The 25,814-nt window shown below is 46.3% G+C and overlaps 1 protein-coding gene across 1 annotated transcript; it reads left to right on the forward strand.

The window, feature by feature from the left end:
• The first annotated feature begins 6,135 nt into the window (after positions 1 to 6,135).
• On the forward strand, positions 6,136 to 25,682 carry LOC144713090 (sodium/proton antiporter 2-like). The gene is made up of 10 exons (XM_078587578.1): positions 6,136 to 6,462; positions 7,488 to 7,664; positions 8,675 to 8,803; positions 12,935 to 13,111; positions 13,220 to 13,326; positions 21,948 to 22,068; positions 23,449 to 23,510; positions 23,591 to 23,893; positions 24,928 to 25,222; positions 25,330 to 25,682. The coding sequence occupies exons 1-10, from the start codon at positions 6,181 to 6,183 to the stop codon at positions 25,444 to 25,446; spliced, it is 1,770 nt and encodes a 589-aa protein (XP_078443704.1). The 5' UTR covers positions 6,136 to 6,180; the 3' UTR covers positions 25,447 to 25,682.
• The last annotated feature ends 132 nt before the right edge of the window (positions 25,683 to 25,814 follow it).

Below are 25,814 nucleotides of genomic sequence, written 5' to 3' on the forward strand. Positions count from 1 at the left end.
CCGCTGACGCGGCGGCCGCAGCGCCAGCGGCCGCCGCCTAGCGCGCGGCCGCCGCACGCGGCCGCAGCTGCGGCGCGCCGCCCGCCCTGCGCAGCGGCGCGCGCCGCCACCGCCCTGGCGCGCGCGCCGCTCGACGCGGCCGCGAGCCGCCGCGCCGCGCGGCGCCGCGCAGCCGCGAGCGGCGCGCCGCAACCCGCGGCGCCGCAGCCGCAGCCGCCAGGTCGGCCGCAGCGGCCGCGGCGCCGTAGCCGCCGGCCGGAGCGCCGCAGCAGCCGCAACCGCTGGAGCGCCCGCAGCCGCCGGAGCGGCCGCAGCAGCTCGCAGCTGGAGCGCCGCAGCCGCCGGATCGGCCGCGGTAGCCCAGCGGCAGCCGCGGCCGCCGCAGCCACCCGCACCGCCGAACCGCGCCGACGTTGCCGCTGCACCGAAGTCGCAAGGCGCCCTCGACGGCCGCCCGCCGCGCGCCCACACTGGTCAGTCCTCAGTCGCGACTCCGCCCATTCGCCGGAGCATTATGGGTCGGTGCCTCTATTCCGGTCCAAGGCCCACTCGATGAACTGCCTCCGCGTCGCGCGTGCCGCATCTCGCGCCTCAAAGCGCCGCCCCTCCGAAGTCCAGCCGCCAGCCTTCGCGCCTCAAACCACTCTCCGGAAGCCCAATCGCCATGCACGCATCTCGAGGATGCCACGACAGCTCTATGCCCGTTACGGGCTAACCTAATGGACCGCCACCATCTCGGTGGTCTGTTACCCGAAGCGAGGCCCACTACCGCGGCTCAATATCCCGGCAATCTCCGCCGCCGCGCGCGCTATATCCGGCTGCCGCGCTGCCGCCATCTTGGCCGCTGCCCACCTTCGGTCATCGACATCTCGGCGTCGCCGCCACCATCTTCGCCGCCGCCACTATTGCTGACCATCGCCGCCGCCACACGACGCCGCCTATGGCCGTCTTATGTAGCGGCTAGTTCGCCGCCGTCCTCACCATCCGGCCGGCTGAACACCCCCCCCTTCCACCGGTAGTCGGGCCCACCAACGCCCTAACGACTACCTGTGGAGCGCAGACCACGTGGAGATAGAGTCTACTTCGGCCCTCCAACGAATTGAGGACCCCAGGACAAGATCTTTCAGGGACACCCACCAACAAGGCGGGCGTGCCGCCCAAGATGAACGTCCCCGAGAGGGACGAACGGACTGCACGCTCCCGCCGCACGACGTCGACAATGTCCGTCCTGCATCACTCTACACATGCCCAATGTTTTTGTCTATGCAACACTATCAAAAATTGCATGTAAATCTCTATCAATGCCTACTACAAGTGCTCCCTCAGAATGGTTGTTCTCCGCTAGTAGAGCAATTGTCATTTATGAGAGATCGGGTTTGGACGCGATGAATATTGAGGCACTTGTCTGTGTAAAGTGTTGGTGTCGAGGAGGAAAAACTAAATGGTATGATATTTTCCATGACACTGAAATTGATGTTGACCCAAATACATCAGGTATGATTCTAATTTATCTTCAGTTATGTTTACATATGGATGGTCAATTGAGATGGGTTTTTATTTCAGATGTCGTATTAGCTTCCAAGTGGTAGGACGCCTGTGATGATACATTACATGGGATTTACGATGAAGTTCATGCAGCATTGTGAAGACAAATATAACTTTTCCAAAGACGGAGAAACACATTTTTCAGAATTCTTTTCTTACTACAAGTACATTGTCTATAGCTTTTTTGACATATGATACTTTTTTACTTTATATTTGCGTGTTACAATGAATATTACCTATGCCATATAGAGCATGACAGGTGCCATGACATCATGGTGGCGACGACGTCAACGCATCGACGCCAGACGCATCACCACCATCGTCCAAAGTCAACGCAACCGCTGCAGACTTGCCGCCATCATCACCGAATTAAGTCAACACGCCCGCATGATAAACTCAAATAAGGGTAGTCATTTTCATGCATTATTCATCTTAAATCTCCTACAAGTAAGCACAACATTGCCAAAAATGCTTATTTTGCATAGTAATGAGATCATGCCTTTTCACTTTCCCAATGATTAAAAAGCTTACATTTTCTACTTAATTAATGTTTCCATCAATGCTTTGACATGCATTTCACAAGTTATACAGTTTTGGGATTAACTTTTAAGCGGATTTGAGTGATATTTCTAACCCCTACTTGATCATTGAGTCAAGTGGAATATGAATCTAACGATTTCCCTAGTGTGTTGACTCTTCAGGTCAATGTAGACTTTTGATGGTCATAAAATTACGAAATTTTATGGGGAAGTCAAGACAGGAGTCTTGAGGCTTGGGACAAAATTTCAAGTCAAAAGGAGCAATGAAGAAAAAGATGCATGCTAACAAGTGGAGTTGACTCAATCAATAGGCTTGGTATAAAGGAAGCTTGAAGGAGACCTTCTAGAACATCCTTGGAGGCTTCCAGGTTGATCAAGAGACATGAGAGTGACTCCAGCTGGCAGATCCTGTTTGGAGGAGAGCCCAGAGTCGAGATCCAGCCCAGGATCCATGAGGTGGAACCCATCCACCCATCCATTCCAGCTCAAATCCAAGGGCTAGAGATGACTTGTAACAAACTCTAACCAACTTGTTCTTTTCCCTCCAAATTCAACCTGGAGGGAAAGAATCTGGTTGGTTGGGGTCTGATCACCTGGATTGAGGCCTCAAGAACTCAATCCTGGACGTTCATCCATGATCCAACAACCAAGAATGGTGGGAACAAACACATGTACCCCTATAAAAGGGCCCCCCTCACCCTCCTTTAGGGCATCCAAGAATTCAGTATTATTTTGTTCACTTTCTTTCTTTTCTGAGATTGTTCCTGGGTCCACCTTCATTTTGGAGGTGCAAGGAGTCTTCTAGGAGCGTCCTGGATCTCAAGCCAGTTGGTAGGGACCTGGAGAAACAACCTTGGGCCCTTTGGGGTATCACAAAAAAAGGTCACGTGCTTATTCTTATCCTATCTCCTCCTGGAATTTTCCTTAGCTTCTTGGCTATCCTTAAGCAGATAGCCAACGTCTCAAGCTTTCCAAAGCCAACTCACACGTGTCAAACCGATATATGGAACTCCATATATCATTGTTTTGGTCCACCGCACGTGAGAGGACCTCCGTGCGCGTGACCAGTGGCAGAGCGCTGAAGCCCAGCGCACAAACAACGCTTCCGCCCGCACATTCAGCAGCAGAATCTCTCTCTTACTCTCCTTTTCTCACTCAATTAAATTCAGAATTTTTCATCTCTCCCTTGAGACAATAAAAAATTCTGAAAAAATTCTCAAAAATCATTCTCAGTCTAAGCTTCCTACGGAAATTTTTTTACACTTGGTAAAATTCATATCATCTTTATTAATTGAACATAAACCTGCTTAATCACTAAAAAAATTACAAAAGAGGTTTATACAAATCTTGAACTTGAAATACTAATTGAAATTCATCCTAACTAGTTACCTAGCTCCCTGAGGGATCGACCCTTACTAAAATACTACTAGTAAGGAAATAAAATTATTATTGGTACTTAACTATCCTTACAAACGACTTATGATCAATTTTACCCCTTAGTTTGGACCAATCACAGCATAAAGCACATCTCCACCCATGCACGCCCCCTCACACGTCCTGACACGTCGCCAAAGGCAGATCCAGAACTGCCCCCTAACGTGACACAAAACCACGTCGCTAGTCACGTCGCTCGTCTTTATTTTTATTTCTTTAAACTATATTTTCTCTTTCCTCCAAGGCCTATATGTATAGGCCAATGTTTCAAGAAACAGTTAGGCAAGTTTATTTCAAGAATCGAGTTATCTTTCTATTCTTGGAGTACTTGGCCCAACCCTAGCCTCCCTATCTCTACCTTCATTCGTCGTCACCGCCGCCGCCGTCGTCGTCGCCTCGCGCCACCAGCTACCCTCTGTTCCATCTCGCCGTCACCGCCCGCACAAACAGCACTAGGCTGCCCACCCAGGGCCGCCCAAGGCCACCCCTGGGCCGCCCAAGACAGCCCGCCCTAGGCCGCCCAAGGCTGTCGCCTAGGACAGCCCAAGGCCGCCGCCCCGCGCCGCCCTAGGCAGCCCGCCCAGGCCACCCTAGGCCACCATAGGAAACCCAAACTGGGCCGCCCAGGACAACCCAAGGCCGCCACCCAGGGCCACCTAAGGCCACCCGCCCTAGGCCGCCCAATGCCCGCCCAGGACAACCCAAGGCCGCCGCCCAGGGCCACCCAAGGCAGCCCGCCCCTAGGCTGCCCAGGGCTGCCGCCCAGAACAGCCCAAGGCCGCTGCCCAGGGTCATCCACGACAGCCCGTCCTAGGCCGCCCAAGGCTGCCGCCCTAGACAGCCCAAGGCCGCCGCCCAAGGTCACTTGCCCTGGCTGCCCAAGGCTGCTTGCCCAGGGCAGCCCCAAGCCACCCAAGGACGCCCGCCTAGGGTCACCCAAGGCACACCAGTGCCCTCGCACGCCAGCCCTGTTTGTGTTTGCACTCGTCCGCCTCGCTCTTTGCCAGGGCCGTATAACGCGCGGAACGCCCAGACCCTCTCGTCTAGTGGGCCATTCAATGCCCGGAATCGCCCAGTCTCGTCATGACCAGAATTCCATGCAACCTCTTCACGCACTACGGTGCCGAGGTACGCCTGAACTCTTTGGTGTCGAAGTGTTCTTCGTATAGTGTTCCGCGAGAATTCTCCACCGCCGACAAATTTGATTTGATTTGGAACTCCCTAAAATTCTCTCTATTGTGAATTTCCCTCGTGACGTGAATTCGAGTATTGGATTTGGTGCTTCGGTATCGTCGCGATGCTTGAAGACAGTACTCCCGCCCTCAGCGAGGAACGGGGCTACACCACCAGTATTTCATCGGTTTTTAAGTTTCGAATTCGATCGTGTGGATTCGTGTAGCTTCCACCCGTCGTTGTCCTACCCATCCCCACAGTCGTCTTTTTCCCTAGTTGTCATGCATCACATCAGGTAATGAACCAGAAACACATTGACACCTACCATGTCGGAGTATGCATCTACTCATTCAACGCCTGGAGAAGAAACCACAAGACTCAACTATGCACGTCATCAGCTCTGACTCTCAAGATGACGACGATAGTAATGAAAGGTCTAATCAAAATAACGAAGACAACACTATCAATGCCCCTCAATTCTCACAGGAGAAAATTGAGTTGATTGATGCCAGTACCATATGAATCCTTGCAAGCGTTCACTTCATTCCAAGTGAGCCCATACCAGAGGCGCACATCCTAGTGAGCAGTGATCCATTTTTTGGGCCATGGGTATACCACACCTATTGGACCCGCTATAACTTTACCCTAGCAATGATTAACTTTGTCAAGTTTTTGGTCCCCCTAGCATCTATAAAAGGCAACATCCATCACCGAATAGTGACGGTGGGGGAAATAAATGGCTTGTGGAATGAGAACATATGATCAACATAATCCATTATCTGCAACAAGCAGTATACAACTTTCCAAAAATCGTCTCAAACTCAACAATGGCTTCCATACTTTTAACATTTAGTATGGTTTTTCCTATACAACTTCATATAATCAACATAAGTGAACCATGTTCGTAATCCGTTATCTGTTCTGATATCGTAGACGACATCGTATCTGTTATCTTCTTAACAATATCGACATCTAATATCGTTATCACAATAACAATGTCCATAAACATTATTCGTTAATTAAGTCATAACAGTATCTGTTATTGTTATCGATATCGTCATCCAAAAATTGTCACGTCCAGGAGTCTCGACGATTGACGAGACAAGAAACTGTTCGTTGTCTAGGGACGGGATGATTGTAGTGTGCATGACCATCCTGTCGGGGCCTTGGATGGCGGATGGGACGATTTATGCGTCATGTGGGAGTCAAGTATCAACTTGATAACTCCAGCTTAAATTTGAGACCTGCTAAGCCACGTGTCAATTTCTGAGTGGCCAAATGTACTGTCTTCTCCCGGATGTGAGACGGGACGAACTCTGGAGAGGACGATTTGGACGAACTTCTATGAGTTAGGACAATCTTCGTACTGTCCCGTCCATCGTCCCCGTCCTTAAAGATCGTGCACAGGCAGAGAGGTATAAATATCAGTTCAAGAGTTGTTGGTTTATATTTTTCTCTCAGAGGGGAAGCGCCTCCGAGAGAGGGAGCCATGGCGGCATATTCGAGCGTCATCGGAGGCCCTTGCCGGAGCCAGCCCTCCATCTGCTGCACCGTATCATCCTCTTCGGCCTCGTTCGGATCGCACAAGAGGATCGCGATGTCGTCTGCTGGCAATCTCAGGTCGAATCTGTCTTTTTCGGGGTCTGTTTTATGGAGCAAGGGAATTTACCCGTGGAGGCGGGGCCTGTGGATCACTCCGGAAGAAAATGGAGTGTATTCAGTATGCCGTTCCTCCAATGGCATGTCCTCGATGGACGGCGGCGAATCGGAGGTTGCTGTTGATGCTTTCATGTGGAATTTACATTTTCCATGCCTTCCTTATTTTTGTTTGGGCTTAGGCTTCCAATTCGATGTTCTTTTTGCCCGACGGTTGGATTTCTGTTAATTCTTGCGTCGACGTTGTATTTGAGTGCTCCTTGGTCGCCTTGGAATTGATCATGACTTATAAGTAGGGTGTGGATTCAGTATCCTCTATATTTTATCTAAAACTCGTCCGTACTTTTTCCCTAAGCTTCGTACGAGTTCTTTATTGCGAATTATTTCATGTTCTTCTATGTTGTCGACCATTGCACATAATTAACCACTCATGTAATTTAACAAAATGTAAACTAAGGATGATTACCGACTTCAAATAATTTGTTAAATCTCTTTCAGGCGTATCTAATTTACTCCCATCGATAGCCCCCAAAAAAATAGGTTTCTTAAGAGACACAATTACGTTTCTTCAACTCTGTTTTGAGGAATTGTGACCCTAAATTTTCACTCATGCTTATTGATTTCATATGAACGTAATTAATTCTTCTTCAACTTGTCGAAACTCCTTCGAGATTACTTTTTCATATCCTTCCGCTTTAACATTTTACCTCTTATTTTGAAATTGATGGCGAGAAGTTATAGGAAAACACAGTCTCTGTCATGAGTATTGATACAGACTCCAACCGTTGTGAGGAAGATATCTATCATTTCAGCTCCTACAGGGGCATTTTTGTCTTTTCTCCATTGCATGTCTTTCTTTTGGATTTTGAAATTTGAAGCCCGGTCTAGGATTTTCCTTCCTTGTCTGGATCCTTTCAAACCACTACGTGCCCTTGTCTTAAAGATCGATCTCTCTTATTTCCCAACTTAGATCTCTTCCTCTTCAGTCCATCTTTTTCAATCAATTGAGGTGATATTCAATATATTATTCGAGGTTTACCTTCCAATAGAACATTTTTTTGTATCACTGAGAAAGATTGATTGTTGCCGCTTTTTATATTCATTCTTCTCCCTAAACAATCACACGATACATTATTACAGGATGAATTGGATAGCTTTGGTGTATGCGATCCCTTATGTTCTGTGGATGACATCAGCTCGGAGGACTACAAGGACAACTATCAACCTAAAACTGACCTGCTAAAAGCTGCTGTTGTTGTTGGCTCAGCTCTAGTGGGGGCCATAGCAATTAATCATTCATGGGTAGCTGACAATCAGGTGTGATTCTGCTAAACTTGATTTATTTTCTATTTCATAAATTTTTTGTATGTCATGCTCTGCTCAGGGCTGCCTTGCTCCTACACTAACAAGTAGGGTTTTGGATAGAGAAATTAAAAGAACTCTAAAAATAGAGAAATCAAGCCAGCAAAGTTGCTCCTCATTACAATGTGGCACACTCATATTTATTGGCAAAGGAAGAAGCTTCTAAACTTCTATAAGTGATTCGGGCATGGATGACTTATATCATTCGTCCAATACCCTACTGTCATGTGGCATCCCCCGGTCCTGGAGGTCTGGAATCCAAATGGTTCCAAAACGGGTACCATTTGGGATGGAATCAGTATGGGACAAATTTTCCACCTTCAAGTCCATTCCATGGGGGTTGTGTGAGGGGAGGGAGTGACAGCGTGCAGGGGCAGCAGCGGATAAGAGGGCATGGAATCAGTGAGTCAGCTAGGCAGGACGAGGGAGGATGGCGCAGTGGTGCGCTGCTTTTTGAGTAGTCGGAAAGCAGAGGGGAGGTCACGGGATGACATAGTGCTGGAGCAGGCAAGTGAGAGGGGAATTCGTCCCGAACTGTACCTTCCGTTTCAGACCATCCTCGATCCTGTCTGAGGGTTGGGATGTAGGGTGGTCTTGAATGGTAACAGTTCCCAGACTGGTCCCATTTGGGACGGAAATGGATCTTTACTGGTACTCTTACCTCTCCTGTGGTCCCTCACTGGTACTCTTCAACTGTCCCCTGACCCTACATCTTGATTTCACTAGAACTTCCCTAGGTGCTTCTACAGCTTGCTATTCCAGAAACATTTACCAGAAATCTGGAGAACTTTGTAGACCTGGGTTCAACTAATATTTTAACTAGTCTTAATCTCAGATGTATGCATCTTTGTTTTACAAGATTTTATTCAACGACAAATAATATTTGTCTTTCCAAGCAGACCATTAATTTTTTATTTTTTTGGAAAGAAATTAATTTTGTTTTGGTATGCATGGCCTAAGTGCAGGATGCTGCCATGGCACTGGTGTTTGGACTTGGTTATGCGGGCATTGTGTTTGAAGAGTCCCTAGCATTCAACAAAAGTGGAGTTGCATTGTTGATGGCTGTTGTTTTGTGGACTATCAGAAGCCTTGGGGTGAGAAGATAATGATGCTTCTAATTATTGTCACGATGGATTCCTCTCTATTTCCTTCAGAATGTGCAATCAATATTCCCGTCATTATATTTCTGTATGTGTACGTTAATCTTTTTCCAAAGAAAAAGGTAGATGACCCAGGATATCTGTCTGCGTTATTCCAAGGATATTTCTCAGAAGCTCCATTCTGGAAACCGATCGACCTGTTGACTCGATGCAACTCAACCAAGGGAAAATATCACTCCAAGAAGATGATTCTGATGCTTTGACGCGACAGAGAGAGTTAGACAACAAACAACTCAGGCGTCCCACATTGGCAAACTCCCAGCCCCTCTGATACCAGCTGACCTTCACCCAGAGACAAACCTAAAAACACAAATCCCTCTTAACCCTTGTCCTCAATTTTTGTATAAGGGAAGGTTAATAGGCTTAACACAAGAGTTACAAGCACTCACATGCTGGGTCTGATTGGGCCCCTTGCATGGAGGGAATAAGTTATCACGACTCTGACTATTATCTATATCCATACATGTTACCTAGCTCTCCTCATGTTCCTTTTGATGGACCAAGACTTGACTTATTAAAGATTGTGCATTTAGAAATCTGCTTGAGATTATTGTTGCCAGGATCTGAGGTCCTTGAAAGAGATGCATTGTGTGTGGAGCATCTGAGGTCTAAAATGTGAGAAGAGATAATTGGATAAGGGAAGACTCAGAGCAGTTGCAAGAGCCAAGGGTCCCACCAGGCTAGTGTTTGCCCGTCCTGATACCGGTACCGGATGCCGGTATCGGGACGGATGCTGTACTGGATACCGGAAATTGCCTTTCCGGTATCCGGTTTTTTCGATATCTGGATACCGAATATCAGTATCGGATATCGGTTGCTACAGTGCCGATATCCGATACCGGTATCCGTCCGATACCGGCATCCGTCTCCGTTTCAGGGGGGCAGATGACGGTACCGGATATCGGATGCGAATATCGGTTTTCGATACCCGCATCAAATTATTTAACACTCTCTCTCTCTCACCCGTTCACTCTCTCTTCCTCTTGTTCTCTCTCTCTATCCGTCTCTCGTTCGGGTTCTCGCTCTCTCTCTCTTTTCTCTCCCTCTCGCTCTAGCTTTTCATGCCCCTCTCTCTCCAAAAAATATGAAACGCACATTAACCCCACATTTTTCTCTCCTAACATTTCGGACCGCTAGCATCTCACATTTCGCAGAGGAATAGCTATTATTATAATATATCTCAACCTCATTTAATATATACTAGTAAAATTTTCTAAAATCTCCCATGTGGGATAACTGGATTCAGAGTTTACGTTAACTTTGAATCCTGTTATCCCATATGGAAGAAAAAAAAAAATTTGCACACTATATAATGAGGGGCATTGAATATATTTCGAATTCAAATATTGTGGTCGATAGCCGATATCCGATATCGGATATCGGTTTTTCGATATCTGGATATCAGTTTTCCGATATCCGGCATCCGGTATCCGTCTCCGACATCCGGATATCGGAAAACCGATATCCGGTATCCTATACCGTTCCTCGTCCTCACCCCCCGATATCCGGTACCGATATCCGTCAACCCCTGATAGACGGATATCGCCCGATATCCGATATCCGATATCTGGAACCGTCCCATTTTTTTCCGGATATCGGATATCGGTTGTCCGATACCGGATATCGGACGGATATCGGGACGGCGAACACTACACCAGGCATAGAAAACAACTCAGATAGTTTCCCCAGGTATTCCAGACCCATTGAGGTATGATGGCCTTAATGTTCTACTTGGGGTCAATATATCAAACTTATTCAGGAAGGAAGGATCTTTTAGATCATCTTTATAATGCTTTTGATCCAATGGAAGAGAGCTACAAGGTTTTGAAGAAGGAAGATGCTTTGGTTCAAGCTTAGCTCTTGGGCTACTGAAGACTGCTAAGGAGATCTGGGATCAGGCCCATAAACATAGTTCCAAATGACTTGGTTGGTGCATTTACAGCCTTGTATCAAAAGTGGCTAACCTGGGGCAAGGAGAGAAGACTGTGGCTGCATATGGCAACCAACTGCAAGCCATTTGGAGAGAAATCAATCGCTATCGTCCAGTTAAAAATCAATATGTGGAGAGAGACTTTACAAGTTTCAGATGGGTCTGATTATGAAGAGTGAGTATCCAACTTTTGAATAGGGAGAAGTTACCTGATATAGAGTAAGCAATCTGTTGAAAAACAGACGAGATCCCTGAGATCCCACTTCCTTCTCTGATGATGCTCATCTCTCTGTTGGGCACAGAGAATACCTGGTGGCTAGGGTTTGAATAAACAAAACAAGGCACACAGTCCTTTCTTCCACGCTGGATTTAATACCAGCCAGTTACAGAGTTCATGGGGCCCACATACTTAAGTTATATGGGCCACTAAACACAGGTATGGGCCACTTATAAGACGTGGCCCATTTACATTACTTATAAAGGGAAAAATAAAAGGAAATAAGAAATGCAACTAAGATAGATAGCTCTAATCAACACAATCAAACATATGCATGAAGAAGAGGACAGATTGGGAGTGGTGTTGGAACCATCAGAGGGAGAATGGTATAATACATCGTGATCTAAGGAACAATGTACAAGATCCCCTTATGACTTAAGTGGATAACACATTCTACTGTTATAGTTATATTTGAGACATGTGGAAATGAATAATTCTGACGTCAATTGGGTTGCTGACATGACCTTCTTACTCAATTCACTAAAAAAATAAAGGAAAGAAGTGTGAACAGCTTATAACATGTGGCCCACTTACATAACTATTTAAACATGAAAGAGAAAGGAATACCAAAAATAGAAGACAGATAGGAAACAGATAATTACGCTGTGGGAGCCCCATGCCTGCAGCCCTATGCTTTTCATGCCCGAGTATTTTCTTTTCAGGGGGGAACTCCAATGTGGGAGCCCTGTGCCCCCAGCCCCGTGAACCCAGTTGTTAGCGCATCCCTTTGGGGAGAACTGGCAGAGATGATCTCAAAATTCCAGGGATTTCTACTGCTGTTGGGATCACTTCAATGTGATGCTAGCAACAGAAGACATACCTCATGGCGCAGGCTGATGGGACTCGGGATCTGAAGATTTTTTTGGCACTCATCGCAGGGGCGTCTCTGAAGGTAATGGAGCCGGTTGACTGTACATACACATGGAAAAGCTAGGCGGGCCCTACAACCATATAGTGATTGGACGGCATCCTATGTTTGATAGAGCTCCTCAAGCAATTCCCGCGTGTAGATGTGCGGTTGCTTTCCTTGACCTCTGTCAGATCACACTCCAAGTATGGCATTCACAGGAGAGATCCCCACAATCCACATACTTTAGGATGGGCAGATCTTGGCTCCAGGAGGGTTCCAACGAGGAAATACCAAAAGGGTGGACAGATGGTCTACGGCAGCGGTTGGCAACAGGAATTGAAGAAATCTCAAATTATAAAATAAATATCTAAAACTCTAAATGCCCCTTATTAATTTTCTACTGGTTGGTCCGTAAAGATAAAAAATGAAATTTGATGCAACTTCTCATCACAAATTAGTCAAAATGCCCCCCCCCCCTTCCTCCTAATTCTCAGAAGTCCACAGTTGATGTCCTCCAATACTATGAGATCCCTATATTGTCCTCCCCAATCACTGGTTATAGGGATCTTGACTTTGAGTGACTGGTTCTACATTGGTTGGTTTTAGGTAAATACTGAGATAAGCGGGTTTCTACTCAGAAGCAGACATTGGTCATCAAAATTTGATGGAAATAAAATTCTTTCAATTACTGTGGGCAGTCGTCTTTGTCTCTTCTCACCATCTTTTTTTACCTTTCAACCTTGTCCTAGATCTCTACCGCTTCCTAAAACTTTACCTCAATCTATGTTTCTGTTTCTTCCTCTACCGTAGGCTTAACCTCGTCCTAGATCTCTATGCTATATCAATCTCTATCACTATCTCGAGCTCCATCCCCAACTACATCTTGTTTTGTCTGTATATCCCTATCTCTCTCCGTTTTTCATATTTTCATGTTTTTTTTCTTGTTTTTTAACTTATTTAGGGATGTCTTAACCTGGTTCACTGCGAATTTTTTTAATTGCCTTGCAGGTCCCTGATTCAGAAATAGCTGTTAATGAATTAACTCATGCATCTGCAGAAGTAAGTGAGATAGTCTTCTTCTTACTCGGGGCAATGACAATAGTTGAAATAATAGATGCACACCAAGGTTTCAAGCTTGTAACTGACAATATTACCACTAGAAAGCCTCGGACTCTCCTGTGGGTGGTATGTAGTCTTTTTCCAGTCAGATAATTTGATCAACTTGAGATTTTCGCTGTTCAATTCTTGATTAAAATTTAAGAAATATTGAAACATTTTTGCACCAATTTGTAGGTGGGTTTTGTCACCTTCTTTCTCAGTTCTGTGCTTGACAATTTGACGTCTACTATTGTTATGGTTTCCTTGCTGAGGAAGCTGACGCCACCTTCAGAATATAGGAAGTAAGTCATTTTTTGGTGCTTTATGGGTAGTATGCTGGAGTTGGGCAAGTTAGATAACTAGAAATCCTAGTATAACATGACGGGAAAAGGCCTAATCTCTCAATTTTTAGGTGAAAACATTTAATTTGCAATTTGAGAACTGGTCTCATTTGATCATTGCGTATCAGTTATAAACGTTTCAAGATAATTTCCTTTTTGATTATCCTCCTTTTGATTCTGCTGAAAACAGTTAACTGAAACATAAGTATTCGTCGATTCATATCCATCACGAATTTTGTCTATAATCTCAACTTTTAGTTGAGTTGATGTCAAGAATTTGTAGAGTCAATCTTGCTTCGTATACTGCCATTCGTCCAAGTCAGGGTTCTTTATAGGACGATAACGGTTAATTTATTGCCAAGTAGCTGGTAGTTTGTTGAGGTGGACGGTCACTGTCTTTTCTCCTTGGATAAGGCTGGCTGCCCTTCTGATCAAGCTGTATATTCTCCAATATCTTCCTTTAGAAATGCTCTTATGTGCTTGATCCCAGATCACCGTGGTTGTCTTCATAAGTAGGAAATTCTTACACCCATTGTCGAGCGTGCTCCCCAGAAACCAAACTCGTATTAGGTCATCACCTTGCCTCCATGACTTGTACCCTGCACTGCTTGGGTCAACAATGATAAATAAATGTGTCAGACAGAGATGCCAGGAATGATGTCTATGTATTGGGCCCAATCCATCATTCTTGAGTGGTTCAGAGATGCCAAGAAAAATAAGTTGTACTGTCGGCTCGCAGTCTTGCAGTGATCTTTGATAATTACAAATCACCTTTGTCATCTCTTTGGCCATCCTTTCAACCCAGGGAGTCTAACCTCTTCCCTTGGAGAACCTTCTAGTCTCCTTCGAATGGCAGGTTGCATCCTTCCGAGATGAGAGAACAGAAGTATTAAACTATTGTGGGTATTGAGGTGCTCATCAAATGGAGTGATCTGCCTCCTTCCAAGGCCACCTCTGAGGCAGCCGGCTAAATTGGGTGATGATTCCCTCCGTTCCTCCTTGAGAACAAGATGGGTCTCACAGCCAGCATAATGTTTTGCCCCCAGTTCTCTACTACCTCGCTGGACAATGGTGGCATTGCTGTGTGGCGGGTTCCCTTGCAGATGAACCCGTGAAAGATCAAAGTGGCCCAAAAGCATCCAAAGTCAACTCTGCATTCTCCACCAAGAAAGCTGATCAGCTCAAGGAGTTTCTCCAAGAGCTTGGGCCACAACAGGGCAACATGGATGTGAGTGATCCAAGAGATAATCTGCTGTCTACATGTTGCAGGAGGACAGATATCAGACAAAGGAGAAATGTCATGGCTATCCGCCAAAAGACAAACATCATGGCAACCCAGGTGAAAGGAGAAGACTTCCTCAAACTGAAGTAGGAGATTGACAAACTTGAAGGACTAATAAGCTGTACACCCATGGCAAGGTCTTGCAACATTTATGCCTTACCTTTTGCTAAGATTCTCGTACACAGAGAGAATAGAGAAGAGGGGAGGAGATATAAGCTCTTAGGGCAACAGAAGCAAGAACACAAAAAGAGTTATTTCATTTCATAAAAACACGATATTTATACAGATGGCCGTGTAATGGCTAGTAGGGGCGTATCATGTGCAGTACTCACGTGATACGCTCTAACACTTTGTACGAAGTTATCCAATTCACATAAAAATTTTCTGGTTTCTTGATGCTGGGCGCAAAAGATCATGTCTCCAAGTAGAGAATGATTTGATATTTTGTCAGTTTATGATCCACACAAGGTACTGATTGCAGGTGGATGATTTCTTTGAGGATGCATTGGTGATGTTGAACTTAATGGATTATAACTTAGTTTGTCTTAATGTGCCTGGACTTATGGCACATCTCGATGACAAGTGTTTTCTGTATGACATGGTGTGGATTCTGAGGATTGGACATCATAGGCTAGATGAGGGTCTCCTACTCCTAGAGGATAATACTGTGACATGCCTTTCATCGTTAAGTTCCTTGAGCTATGGTGGATAGGTTCTTGCTACTTCACAATCATGTGGGACACCCCTCTAAAATGTAAAGAACTTGGTTTCACTCAGTTTCTAATGGGATTGTTGTCAACACCCTGTCGTGTGAGACTTCTCATTTAGCTAATATGGACATTTAAATTTCAGATGAAAGAAGTTTGCATCTTCCTGATCACATTCAAAGGGATCTATGAAGGACCATTCCCTACCTCGAGCTTATTCAGATGGAAATGATTTATCTTATTTGTGGATATTTAACTTTTTCTAGTTTGGGTTTTGTATGTTGGATGGTATAATTTGCATAGGTTATGATAAAGGAGAGATTCAGCTACTGAATGAAAGCCTATCTCAACAACTTGATATTAGGGGACTTGGTTGCATTAAATTATTTTATGGGAATTGAGGCTGCTTGCTCCGAGGAGGGTACTTTCATATCACAACATACCTATGTCCTTGATTTACTCCATCATAAATATAGAGCTTAAAAAAGCAATAAGACATCCCGCCTATGAACAAGGACTATATTCAGGGAAACTGATTCATTTAAATCATACTAAATCAGGTATATCAATTCATCTTATCATGTTTGCCTGAGATGGCAACATCTGCCGAGATATACTTTGATGCTAATTATGTTCAACTGTGGGTAGATGATCAACATCAGTTTATCGTGCCTTCACTGGAGGAAGCCTGGTCACGTATATTAGGATTCCAATCTGTGGTTCATTATATACGTGATGCATGGTAGGTGTGAGGGCTGTTAGAAGGTTTGAACTTGTATTCTCAAGGGAAATTAAGCAATGAGTCTGCTATATATAATACTCTCTACTCTGTTTAACATGATAGACCCAAGCACATGGTGATAGATAAATGATCAGTTTTTGGTGAATTAGCAAGTATCATTCTCTTTTACTCTTGAACCTCTTGTATTAAGTCACTCACCTCTCTAAGTGGTTACTAAGATTTTGTTTTAAATTTCACTTCCTCACATGGGTACCTAAGTGGGGCCGGACCCTCTCTTGCTTGCAGATCGTATTAAAACAAGAATAGGTCGTAAAATTGAAGTTGTTTACGGTCAAACCCTCAAAAAAAGATGTGCCTCGCAGGAGAAGGGCTCCGTTGTTTATACGATAAAAGGAGTTTTGCTAAAGGAGTTATCAATTGTCTAGAATAGAATGTGATGCGTTCTTCACAAGAACGTATCATCAGCATTCAAAAAGAGGAAACCCAACAGAACACATGCAAATGTTTGCACGTGTGAATCACTTTAAAAGGAGGAACAACCCGCACCAAGAGGAAATGGGCATTGTTCTTGGGAACCTTGCCGGCAATGGGAAAGAAGCACTGGAGGCCAGAGCAGCAGAGGATTCGTCCGCGGCTGGAGGTAACTTGTCCATCAAGGGCGGTCCATTTCTATCTTTCTTTTCGTCTCTCTCTCTCAAGACAGATTCATCAGAGCATTCTTGGACATTTCTTGATTTGATTGGCAATTGAGTTCAATCAAGTTATTTCTGGTTAATTCCTTTTTGTGATACAAGCTGAATGTGTTAGACTGTCTTTGTTGTGTATAGCCCATTAAGTTCAAGCTCTGGGATTGTTTATTTTTTTTTTTGAGGAAAATAGAGAGAGTCCCCCATAATAGGGACCCCCCGTTGCCATTGATATAATGACATAGAAAATCAAGTCATGCATTACAAGGGGGACGAAATCAGGGGGCCACAGCCACCTCTCTTCCAAAAATTTGCCAATCCCCTAGCGTCGTGCAGAATAGCATCGACGGAGGGAGGCCTCCCCTTGAAGATGACTTCATTTCGGTGTAGCCATATCGCCCAAAGGTGGGCGAAGATCCGTTGCCACTCCGGCTCCCGGCGGAACAGCCCACCACTGATGGAGTTCCAAAAGTCCTCTTCAGTAGCGGGGTCAACGCTACCCACCCCGGCCGCCTGCCACACAGCCTGGGCCGTCGGGCATCGGAAGAACAGGTGGCCACAGTCTTCCACCGCCCCGGAGCATAGGACACATTCGGCAGTATTCCCCGGGTACCAGCGTTGATGGAACTGTCGCGTCACCAGTCTACGCTGCAAGAGAAGCCAGCCGAAGATTTTCACCTTCAGTGGGATTCGCCGCCTCCACAGTATTCGACTTCGGGGTATGAGGGAGCGGTCTGCTGGACTCCCCTGTCCCCGCAGAATGCGGTATGCAGTTTGGCCGAAAAACTGGCTCCTCGCCACTCCCAGGTGTCCCGCGCCCCGTCTTGCGGCTGCAAAGAGGCAATCAATCGCTGTAACTGGAGGAAGTCTTCCATTCGTTGCTCGGAAAGATGGGCAGGTAATGTTGGGCACCACGCATTGTCCCACATCCCCCGAACCGGGGCACTGGGAGCGGGCAAGAGACCATATAATCTGGGGAATAGGTCTCGCAGGGGCCCAAGACCGGTCCAATCGTCCAACCAGAACCGAAGGCTGGTTCCATCCCCTAGCTTCGGCCGAAAGAGAGGCTGAGCCTTGGCGAAGACTCCCCTCAGCCCCCTGATGAAAGCGGAGTCTCCTCGGAGGGGTGTAGCCCATTGCTCCCAGTCCATTCCCCTTCTGTAGCTGTCGTGCAGGACCGCCGTGACCTGATCTGATGGAGGCTGCATCAGTCGACGTACCCATTTGATCAGCAGAGCCATGTTGGTGTACTGAATGTGCCTGACACCGAGGCCTCCCTGTGACGTGGGGAGACATACAGTGTCCCAGCTGACGAGGGCCACGCCCCTCGATTCCCCTTGACTGAGCCCGCTCCAAAAAAATCGCCGCATGCAGCTTTCAAGCCTTCTACGAACGCTCACCGGCATCCTGAAGACTGACATGAAGTGTAGAGGAATCGCGGCTAGCACAGCCTTCACCAAGACCAGTCGCCCTCCTCGAGACAAGAGACGACCTCGCCAGCCTCCCAGCCGTTGTTCAACCCTCTCCACCACCGGTTGCCATTCTCGTGCTCCAACTCGGCCATCAGTGAGAGGCAGGCCCAAATACCGAATGGGCAGGGAGCCAATCGGCGTATATAGAAGTTGGGAGCACTGACACAAATCTTCTGGAGATAGCCCGATACCGACGAGTGTAGACTTGGCCCTATTCAGTTTGAGTCCAGAGAAATCGGAGAAGATGTCCAGCAAGATCGAGAGGTTCTCAGCCTCCTCCACCGATCCCTCGATGAAAAAAGTAGTGTCGTCTGCATACTGAAGGAGTGGGATCCCGCTAGGCCAGCCAGGGGTGTGAAATCCTCTGAGCAGCCCCCTTGCACACAACCGTTCCGAGCACCGCGTCAAGGTATCCGCCGCCAATATAAATAAAAGCGGGGCCAGTGGACATCCTTGCCGGATACCCCTTTGGGGGTGGATCCAGCCCCCTTGAGGTCGGCCATTGACTAGGACTGCAAAAGTGCTGGTCGCTACGCAGAGCTTCATCCATCGCACCCAAACCTCCGGGAAACCACGCTTGCGCAATACATTCCAGAGATATCGCCAGTCAAGCGTATCATATGCCTTGGCAAAGTCCACCTTCCACATAAATCCGGAGGTGCCTGTTCGCCTCCAGGCCGCAAGAATTTCCTCTGCCACAACCACACTCTCCACCATGTGTCTACCCGGGACAAAAGCAGATTGAAGAGGGCTCACTAAGTAGCCGATTACCTCGCGGAGTCTGTTGGCAAGTACCTTGGCGATGATCAGGTATATCGAATTGGAGAGAGCGATGGGCCTGAACTCTCCCACTTGTTCAGCGCCCGGACATTTTGGGATAAGCAGGATATAAGCTTTGTTCAGCCGGTCCATCTCGCAGGTACCATTCCGGAATTCCTCCAAAGTCGCCATGACCTCCGGACCCACCATATCCCAGCACTCCTTGTAGAAGAAAATTGGCATGCCGTCCGGTCCCGGAGCCCCTTCAGCATTCAACCCACGAATGGCCAGCTGAGCCTCTTCAGTTGAGAAAGGCTCGATTAGCTTAGTCCGTTGCTCTTCCGAGATCCTGGGTGCGTCGGCTCCAGACCACTTCCATTTGTTACGCGGTCCCCAACGGTAGAAAGCCCGAAAGTGGTTAGCTAGGGCACGTCCAACCTCCGTCTGGCCGCTGACCACTGTCCCCTCCACCCGTAAATGGTTGATCTTGTTCATTCTTCGTCTCCCACTTGCTGCTTGATGGAAGAAGCGGGTATTTGCATCCCCTGCCGCCAGCCAAAGCTGCCGTGATCGCTGTCGCCAGTCCATTTCAGTCTTTAAATCCTCCTCAGCCACTACGTCCCGATGGGCTTGACGCGTCGCCAACTCCTCCGCTGATAAAGGCCGGCTATCCTCCTCTGTGTCCCATTGTTGTATCTCCGCAAGAGCAGCGTCCCTGGTTTGGTTCCGGTCCTCGCGAATCTTCCGGCGGAAGTCGATGAGGTGTCGGCGGAGCCCTGTCAGCTTAGTAGCCAGCCGTGCCGACGCTGATCCGATAGCAGGAACGGTACCCCACCACTCGGCAACTCGCCTCTTGAAGCCCTCCTCTCGTAACCAGGAACGATCTAGCTTGAAATAGGGGGGCTTTGCAGTTCCTGTTTGTGCCTGCCAGGAAATAGGAGTATGATCAGAAATAGGGCGGGGTCGGGACGTGACCTCTGCGAGCGGAAACATCTCCAGCAGCGCGATGGAGCATAGGAATCGATCGAGCCGAGAGCGCGCCAGAGGGCCTGCTGCGCTTCGCCAGGTGAATCGTCGGTCCGAGGGCCCCATTTCTTGAAATCCACAGTTGGCCAGTAGGTTCCTGAACTCCGCCGAACCTGGGTCCATCCCCCCCAAGCCATTCGGCCTGTCCTCGGCCGCCACAGTCACATTGAAATCACCACCAATGAGAATCGGGAGCTCCTGGAATTTGTGGGCAAAGGCGTAAATATCTTCCCACAGTTCCCCTCTTCGCGAGGCCGGTGGTCCGTAGGCCGAGGCCACCACCCATGTCCGCCCGTCCTCACGGTTGGACAAACGGGCCGCAACCACATGCCGCCCTTTCCACTCCTCCAGCTTATCAAAGTCCTCCGCCCTCCAAGCCACTGCAATACCCCCTGATCGGCCAATTGCATCACCGGTTACGTGTGCTCCATCACCCCCCCGGCCGAGGGCGCCCCACACTTGGGGTAGATCCTGCTCTAACATAGTCTCTTGGATGCACACCACCTTTGCCCCCCATTCATTGATATATCTTCCCACTACTCCTCGCCTTCGCTCGTCACGGAGGCCTCGCACGTTCCATGAGAGGCAATTCATGGGGAGGCTACCGTGGCACCCTCTACTGTCGAAGCCATCATAGCTCCTGCTGCCTCCGCAATCATTCTCGTCTTGGGATGTTCAACACGTTCTGGCGCTGTCCCCTGGGAGCTGGGCTCAGCCGCGATAGGGGCAGCTGGGGAGGTGGCCCCTTCGTCTGCCATGACACCTTCCCTTGTTGCTTGAGTCCATGCTTCTCTCCCCTCTGGGATTGTTTATGAAAGGTTAATTTAAATAAAGTTCTGTTAGCTGGCGCATTATATGTCGTTCTTTTTCCTTATATCTCTTTCTGTATTTGGTCCAATATGAGGCACATTATGTAAAACCCGTATACCCTAATATATTTAGGGTACACGGGAACAATTGAAGAGTAATTATTATTGTTTTTCTGTTCTTCTCGTGAGTTGGTCTCCTTCCACCCGTCGCCTTGGGTTTGGCTGGAGGAGAAGCTCTCAAGGGAAAGTTCACAAGTTCTATGTAGTATTGATGTTAAAGGTATGGTGAGACCTCTCCCTGCCATCAAATATCTTCAATATACGAAATTTGATGCGGTATTATTTCAAAAAAAACGAAACCTGCTGTGGTCATTTCTGTGATTGATCTGTACAGTTTAATTTGATAGTAATGGTCATTATTGTGCTGCTTATAATATGTTACTCAGATTGCTAAACTGATATGTTGCCACACGACGTATCGGTGCCCTCTTCCTCAAACTTGGTGAACTGAAAGCTATTACCACCGAAAGAGAGTTCAACGGCAGGTAGTCCAGAGAGGGAAGGGGAGGTAACAACTGAGAACAGAGATGGGGTGAGGGGAGGGAATAGATGACGGTGGAACGTCGCGAGGTGGCCGCTGCTCGTTGGCGATTGAGACCTGCAAGTGGAGGGAGGGTGAGGACGACCAGACGAAGGAAGAAGATCGGGAGCAAAGGGGAGAGGGAGAAGGGTTTTACTGACCAAGCACTTGTCTGCCCTAACCCTATGGCCGTCGGACCCTTCAAACTCCTTTAGCGGGCTGGGCCTCCCTTGTGTTCTTGGGCCTTCGTTTGCAAGAGATAGGGGGCAAATAAACCATACCGACTGTGAATTTTCTCTCTTTAATATATTCTGAACATTTGTGAAGCTCCTTTCCTACAATATTCTAATGCAGGCTTCACTTATTTTGGGACTGATTTATAATCTTCATTGTTGGCTGCGAGTACCTGAAATTGCATTATCCCATGAAAAATATTTATAACTAACTCTTCCCGACTGTATATGAAAAGAAAGGCCTTATCTACACTTACATTGCATGTTGGTTTCTCGAATGTCCCAGGTTTCTTGGTGCAGTGGTTGTAATAGCAGCAAATGCTGGTGGCGCATGGACACCAATCGGTGATGTTACCACAACCATGTTATGGATTCATGGTCAGATATCTACTTTGCAAACGATGCAGGTGGCGTTTTTAGTTAACCTTCGGTTTTCATTCTTATATTGCTTGTGTATATCTTGTTTCATTCCAACTTAAATTGGGAAAGTTAAAGACAGGGGTGAGAGGCGAGCAGAGGTTTGAGGGGTGAGCATCACCTAATGGTAGTTACGGCAGAGAGAGCACAGAGAGTGAGAGAGAGAGAGAGAGAGAGAGAGAGAGAGATGAGCATCACTTATAGGTATTTACGGCTGAGAGAGCGGCGAGAGAGAGAGAGAGAGAGAGAGGTGAATGGTGGGGTGGCGTATTTAAGTGGTAGTCTCCTCTGACGTGAGGGAAGGAATCCTTTATTTACTCTTTTGTGTTCTTCAATCTGTTAATTTTTCAGTGGGTCGCATCATTCTTATCCGCTTGAAAGTGTAATACGGCATGAGAGTTTAGCTTTCCTTAGAAAGAGTTAGTGGATGTACTCCACTTTTCTTGCGACTTTCTGTTTATGGGTGAAAAAACTACAGGAAGTCCTTTTATAAGAAACTGCAGAAAGTCGTACATAATATTTTTGTTGTTTTTGGGCTCTCTGCATGGTTGTGCCAACTTTCTTTTCAGCGCATCATTCTTTTATAAGGATCCCACTTGTCTTCCATTATCCATCATTAATTTCAAATGTATCATCCAAGAACACAACCAGACTGATGACACCGTGCATAGATTTGTCAAGTTTTGATTAAACCTGTCATCATTCTATAAAGAATGATCTCACGTTCACCCATAATTAATTCAAAAAAAGACTGGTAACTTTTTGTTTCAATTTGAATGATTTAACGAAGTGAATACCATGCATTTATCTGTCAACTTTGTCAACTTGTCTCCATTTCGCCGGAAATCCAATTAGTTTCTCACTTTGACGCATCATCCACATCATTTAATTTTAAAATAAATAAAGAACTGACTTGAATGATTTTTTTTCCGGTTGGGCTGTTTGCGTAAGTATGTCAACTTTTGTTTCAACTCATCGTCATTTGGAGAAACCCAGTTGTATCACATTGACCACATAATCCGTATACCTCAATTTTTAAAAAAAACTGGTGACAGCTTTTCTTGACACTGGTCCTCTATATACCTGTCCCAAAGGCGAATCTAGTTTTTGCTAAGGGACAGCTATTCAACGTGAATCTTTTTTCTCCAATGAAGCAGCTTGGTTAGAGATGTCAGACTTATTATGCTTCAACACAGTATTGGAAACCCGGATAGTTGTCTCACATTGGATTTCAAGATATAACTGATGACAACTTTTCGAGTTGAATGTTTTTCTTCTTGATCTTTAAACCTTTTGACATATATCATCATTCTTAAATACTTCTATATTAATAATCCGTTACTAAAAATCATTTTTTTCCTGTCTGCCAGGGCTTGTTCATTCCCTCAGTCATTTCCCTGGCTGTCCCTCTTGCCCTCATGTCCCTGACCAGGTAGTCTAAACTCAATCACTAAACGCACACGACTTCCCTCCCACCCGCCCTCCTAACATCGCCTCCATTTACCCAAACAGTGAAGTCAATAACAACGGCCAGAGTTCTGAGGACGTGTTGGCTTCGGAGCAGATGGCCCCCCGAGGGCAGCTCGTCTTCGGTGTCGGCGTCGGGGTGCTAATCCTTGTTCCTGTCTTCAAAGCTGCGACCGGGCTTCCTCCTTTTATGGGTATGCTTCTAGGTCTTGGGGTGCTCTGGGTATTGACAGACGCCATCCATTATGGAGAATCAGGAAGACAAAGGCTCAAAGTCCCTCAAGCTCTGTCCAGGATTGACACCCAGGGGATCCTCTTCTTTCTTGGAATTCTTCTCTCTGTGGGCAGGTAACCTCTCCGACGGCCTCTTCTTTTCAATATTCAATAGAAGAAAACTTTCTTTACCAGTTTGAAAAAGAAGTCTCTTCTTTTGTGGCGGAAGAAAGTGTTGGATCGATCCTCTCAATGTTTGCGTGAATAATGGGTCATTATAAGAGTGAAGAGGATTGATTCCATAATTTTCTTATGGTAGAAGCCATATAAAAACTAGACAATGTTAATATATTTTTGCACGATAAAGATTATCGTAAATTTGAAGATTGAAAAGGATTCACCCCAAACTTTCCTCTGGAATAAACACCGTAAAAAATGTGCACTGATTTGGATAACATTATTTTTCATTATTTCTCGACTATTCATGTAGCTATTTTTACTCCACATGAGACCCTCTTCTTATTGATGACAAAAAAGGGGCTCGCTTTTGCTTAATCTAAAGTGATATTAAATTTCTTTCTCTTAGCATGTTGGACCAAGATGGACTTATATTTTAATAATGAAATTTCTCCTTGTAATCAAGAGGATCAAACCATTTATCCCTACTCATTTTCAGAGAGTAAATCCAATAGTTTGAAAAGCAGTTGGGAGAAATAGTTCGAGCCTCTTGATTATAAAAAGAAATGTAGCCATTAAAATTTATATATATTCCACCTTTTTCGTACACGCTAAGAAACAGAAAATATCTCTGTCCACCCTGTAATCTACCTTTTTCCTTCTTGTTTTCTCCCCAAATATTCACCCTGGAAGCTGCTGAACTGCTCAGAGAAGTTTGCCCAGTATTTAGATACGCTCATATTCCAAAAATACTGAATGGCGCACAGTGTTAATTTTCTAACTCCTTAAAAAAAGTCTTTAATCGACACTATGTTCTTCATGGTTGTTCTTTCCGACAGTTTAAAGAAGTGGGCATTAGATGCCCAAGATTCTACAATTTCTAATTGTAGACATTCTCAAACCATTTTTTTCTGGCTCCTAATCGATCTCATTCAAAACTGACTTGGCCTTAATCAAAGCTATTGTCTTTCCTGCCCTGTCTGAAATTTCAGCCTGGAGGCAGCCGGGCTGCTCAGAGAAGTGGCAAACTATTTGGACGCCAATATCCCGAACATCGAGCTGATTGCCAGCGCCATTGGGGTGGTGTCAGCCATTATAGACAACGTGCCCTTGGTGGCCGCCACCATGGGCATGTACGATCTTTCCGCCTTCCCCCAGGACTCGGAGTTTTGGCAGCTCATCGCCTTCTGTGCCGGCACCGGCGGCTCCATGCTCATCATTGGCTCGGCAGCCGGTGTTGCCTTCATGGGAATGGAAAAAGTCGACTTTTTCTGGTATCTTCGCAAGGTGAGAAATCCATCCATTCATGTTTCTACCACTTTGGAGCCTTTCTGTTGGTTTATTTTCCCCTTCCTTTGAATGGTACGCCTTAACGTTGATCGTTTCTTCGCCAGGTGAGCGGATTCGCTTTTGCAGGGTACGCAGCTGGTATAGTCGCGTTCTTGGCAGCTCAGAATCTTCACTTCTCGCTGCCCTCTGTTGCCCAGCTGTCATTCCTCCCTGGATTGTAGTAAATCCCCAGTGTATTGCGTATGGCACGTGGAAGGAGGCTGATTTTGGTGTTTCCCTATGGGCATTATTCAGATATGAAAGCTTCCAGGTTATTCATCAAATATTCTCCGACGTGCCATGTTTCCTTATTTTTATGGATTTTGAAGTGAGCATATTGAGCATTTTGAAGTGAGGACCTGATTGTAGACTAAGCAAAAAACCAACAGATGAAATAAAAGTTTATGTCATGTATTCATGAGTGGGCTAAATCTGGATGACAAACATCGTTGAATCAATCTTTATTCAAACATGGAAGTAAACAATCTTCAGAAGATGCAATCAATTGATTTTGAATATAGTGAAGAAAGATGTGATCACCTTTCAGAAT

This window comes from Wolffia australiana, chromosome 15 (genome assembly GCF_029677425.1).
Source record: "Wolffia australiana isolate 7733 chromosome 15, ASM2967742v1".
NCBI classification, from domain to species: domain Eukaryota; kingdom Viridiplantae; phylum Streptophyta; class Magnoliopsida; order Alismatales; family Araceae; genus Wolffia; species Wolffia australiana.

Coding starts and splice junctions, on each gene's coding strand:
- LOC144713090 (XM_078587578.1), top strand. CDS start 6,181: ATGGCGGCATATTCGAGCGTCATCGGAGGCCCTTGCCGGAGCCAGCCC. Junction 6,463..7,487: donor TGGACGGCGGCGAATCGGAG/GTTGCTGTTGAT, acceptor ACATTATTACAG/GATGAATTGGATAGCTTTGG. Junction 23,894..24,927: donor ATTCTTCTCTCTGTGGGCAG/GTAACCTCTCCG, acceptor CTGAAATTTCAG/CCTGGAGGCAGCCGGGCTGC.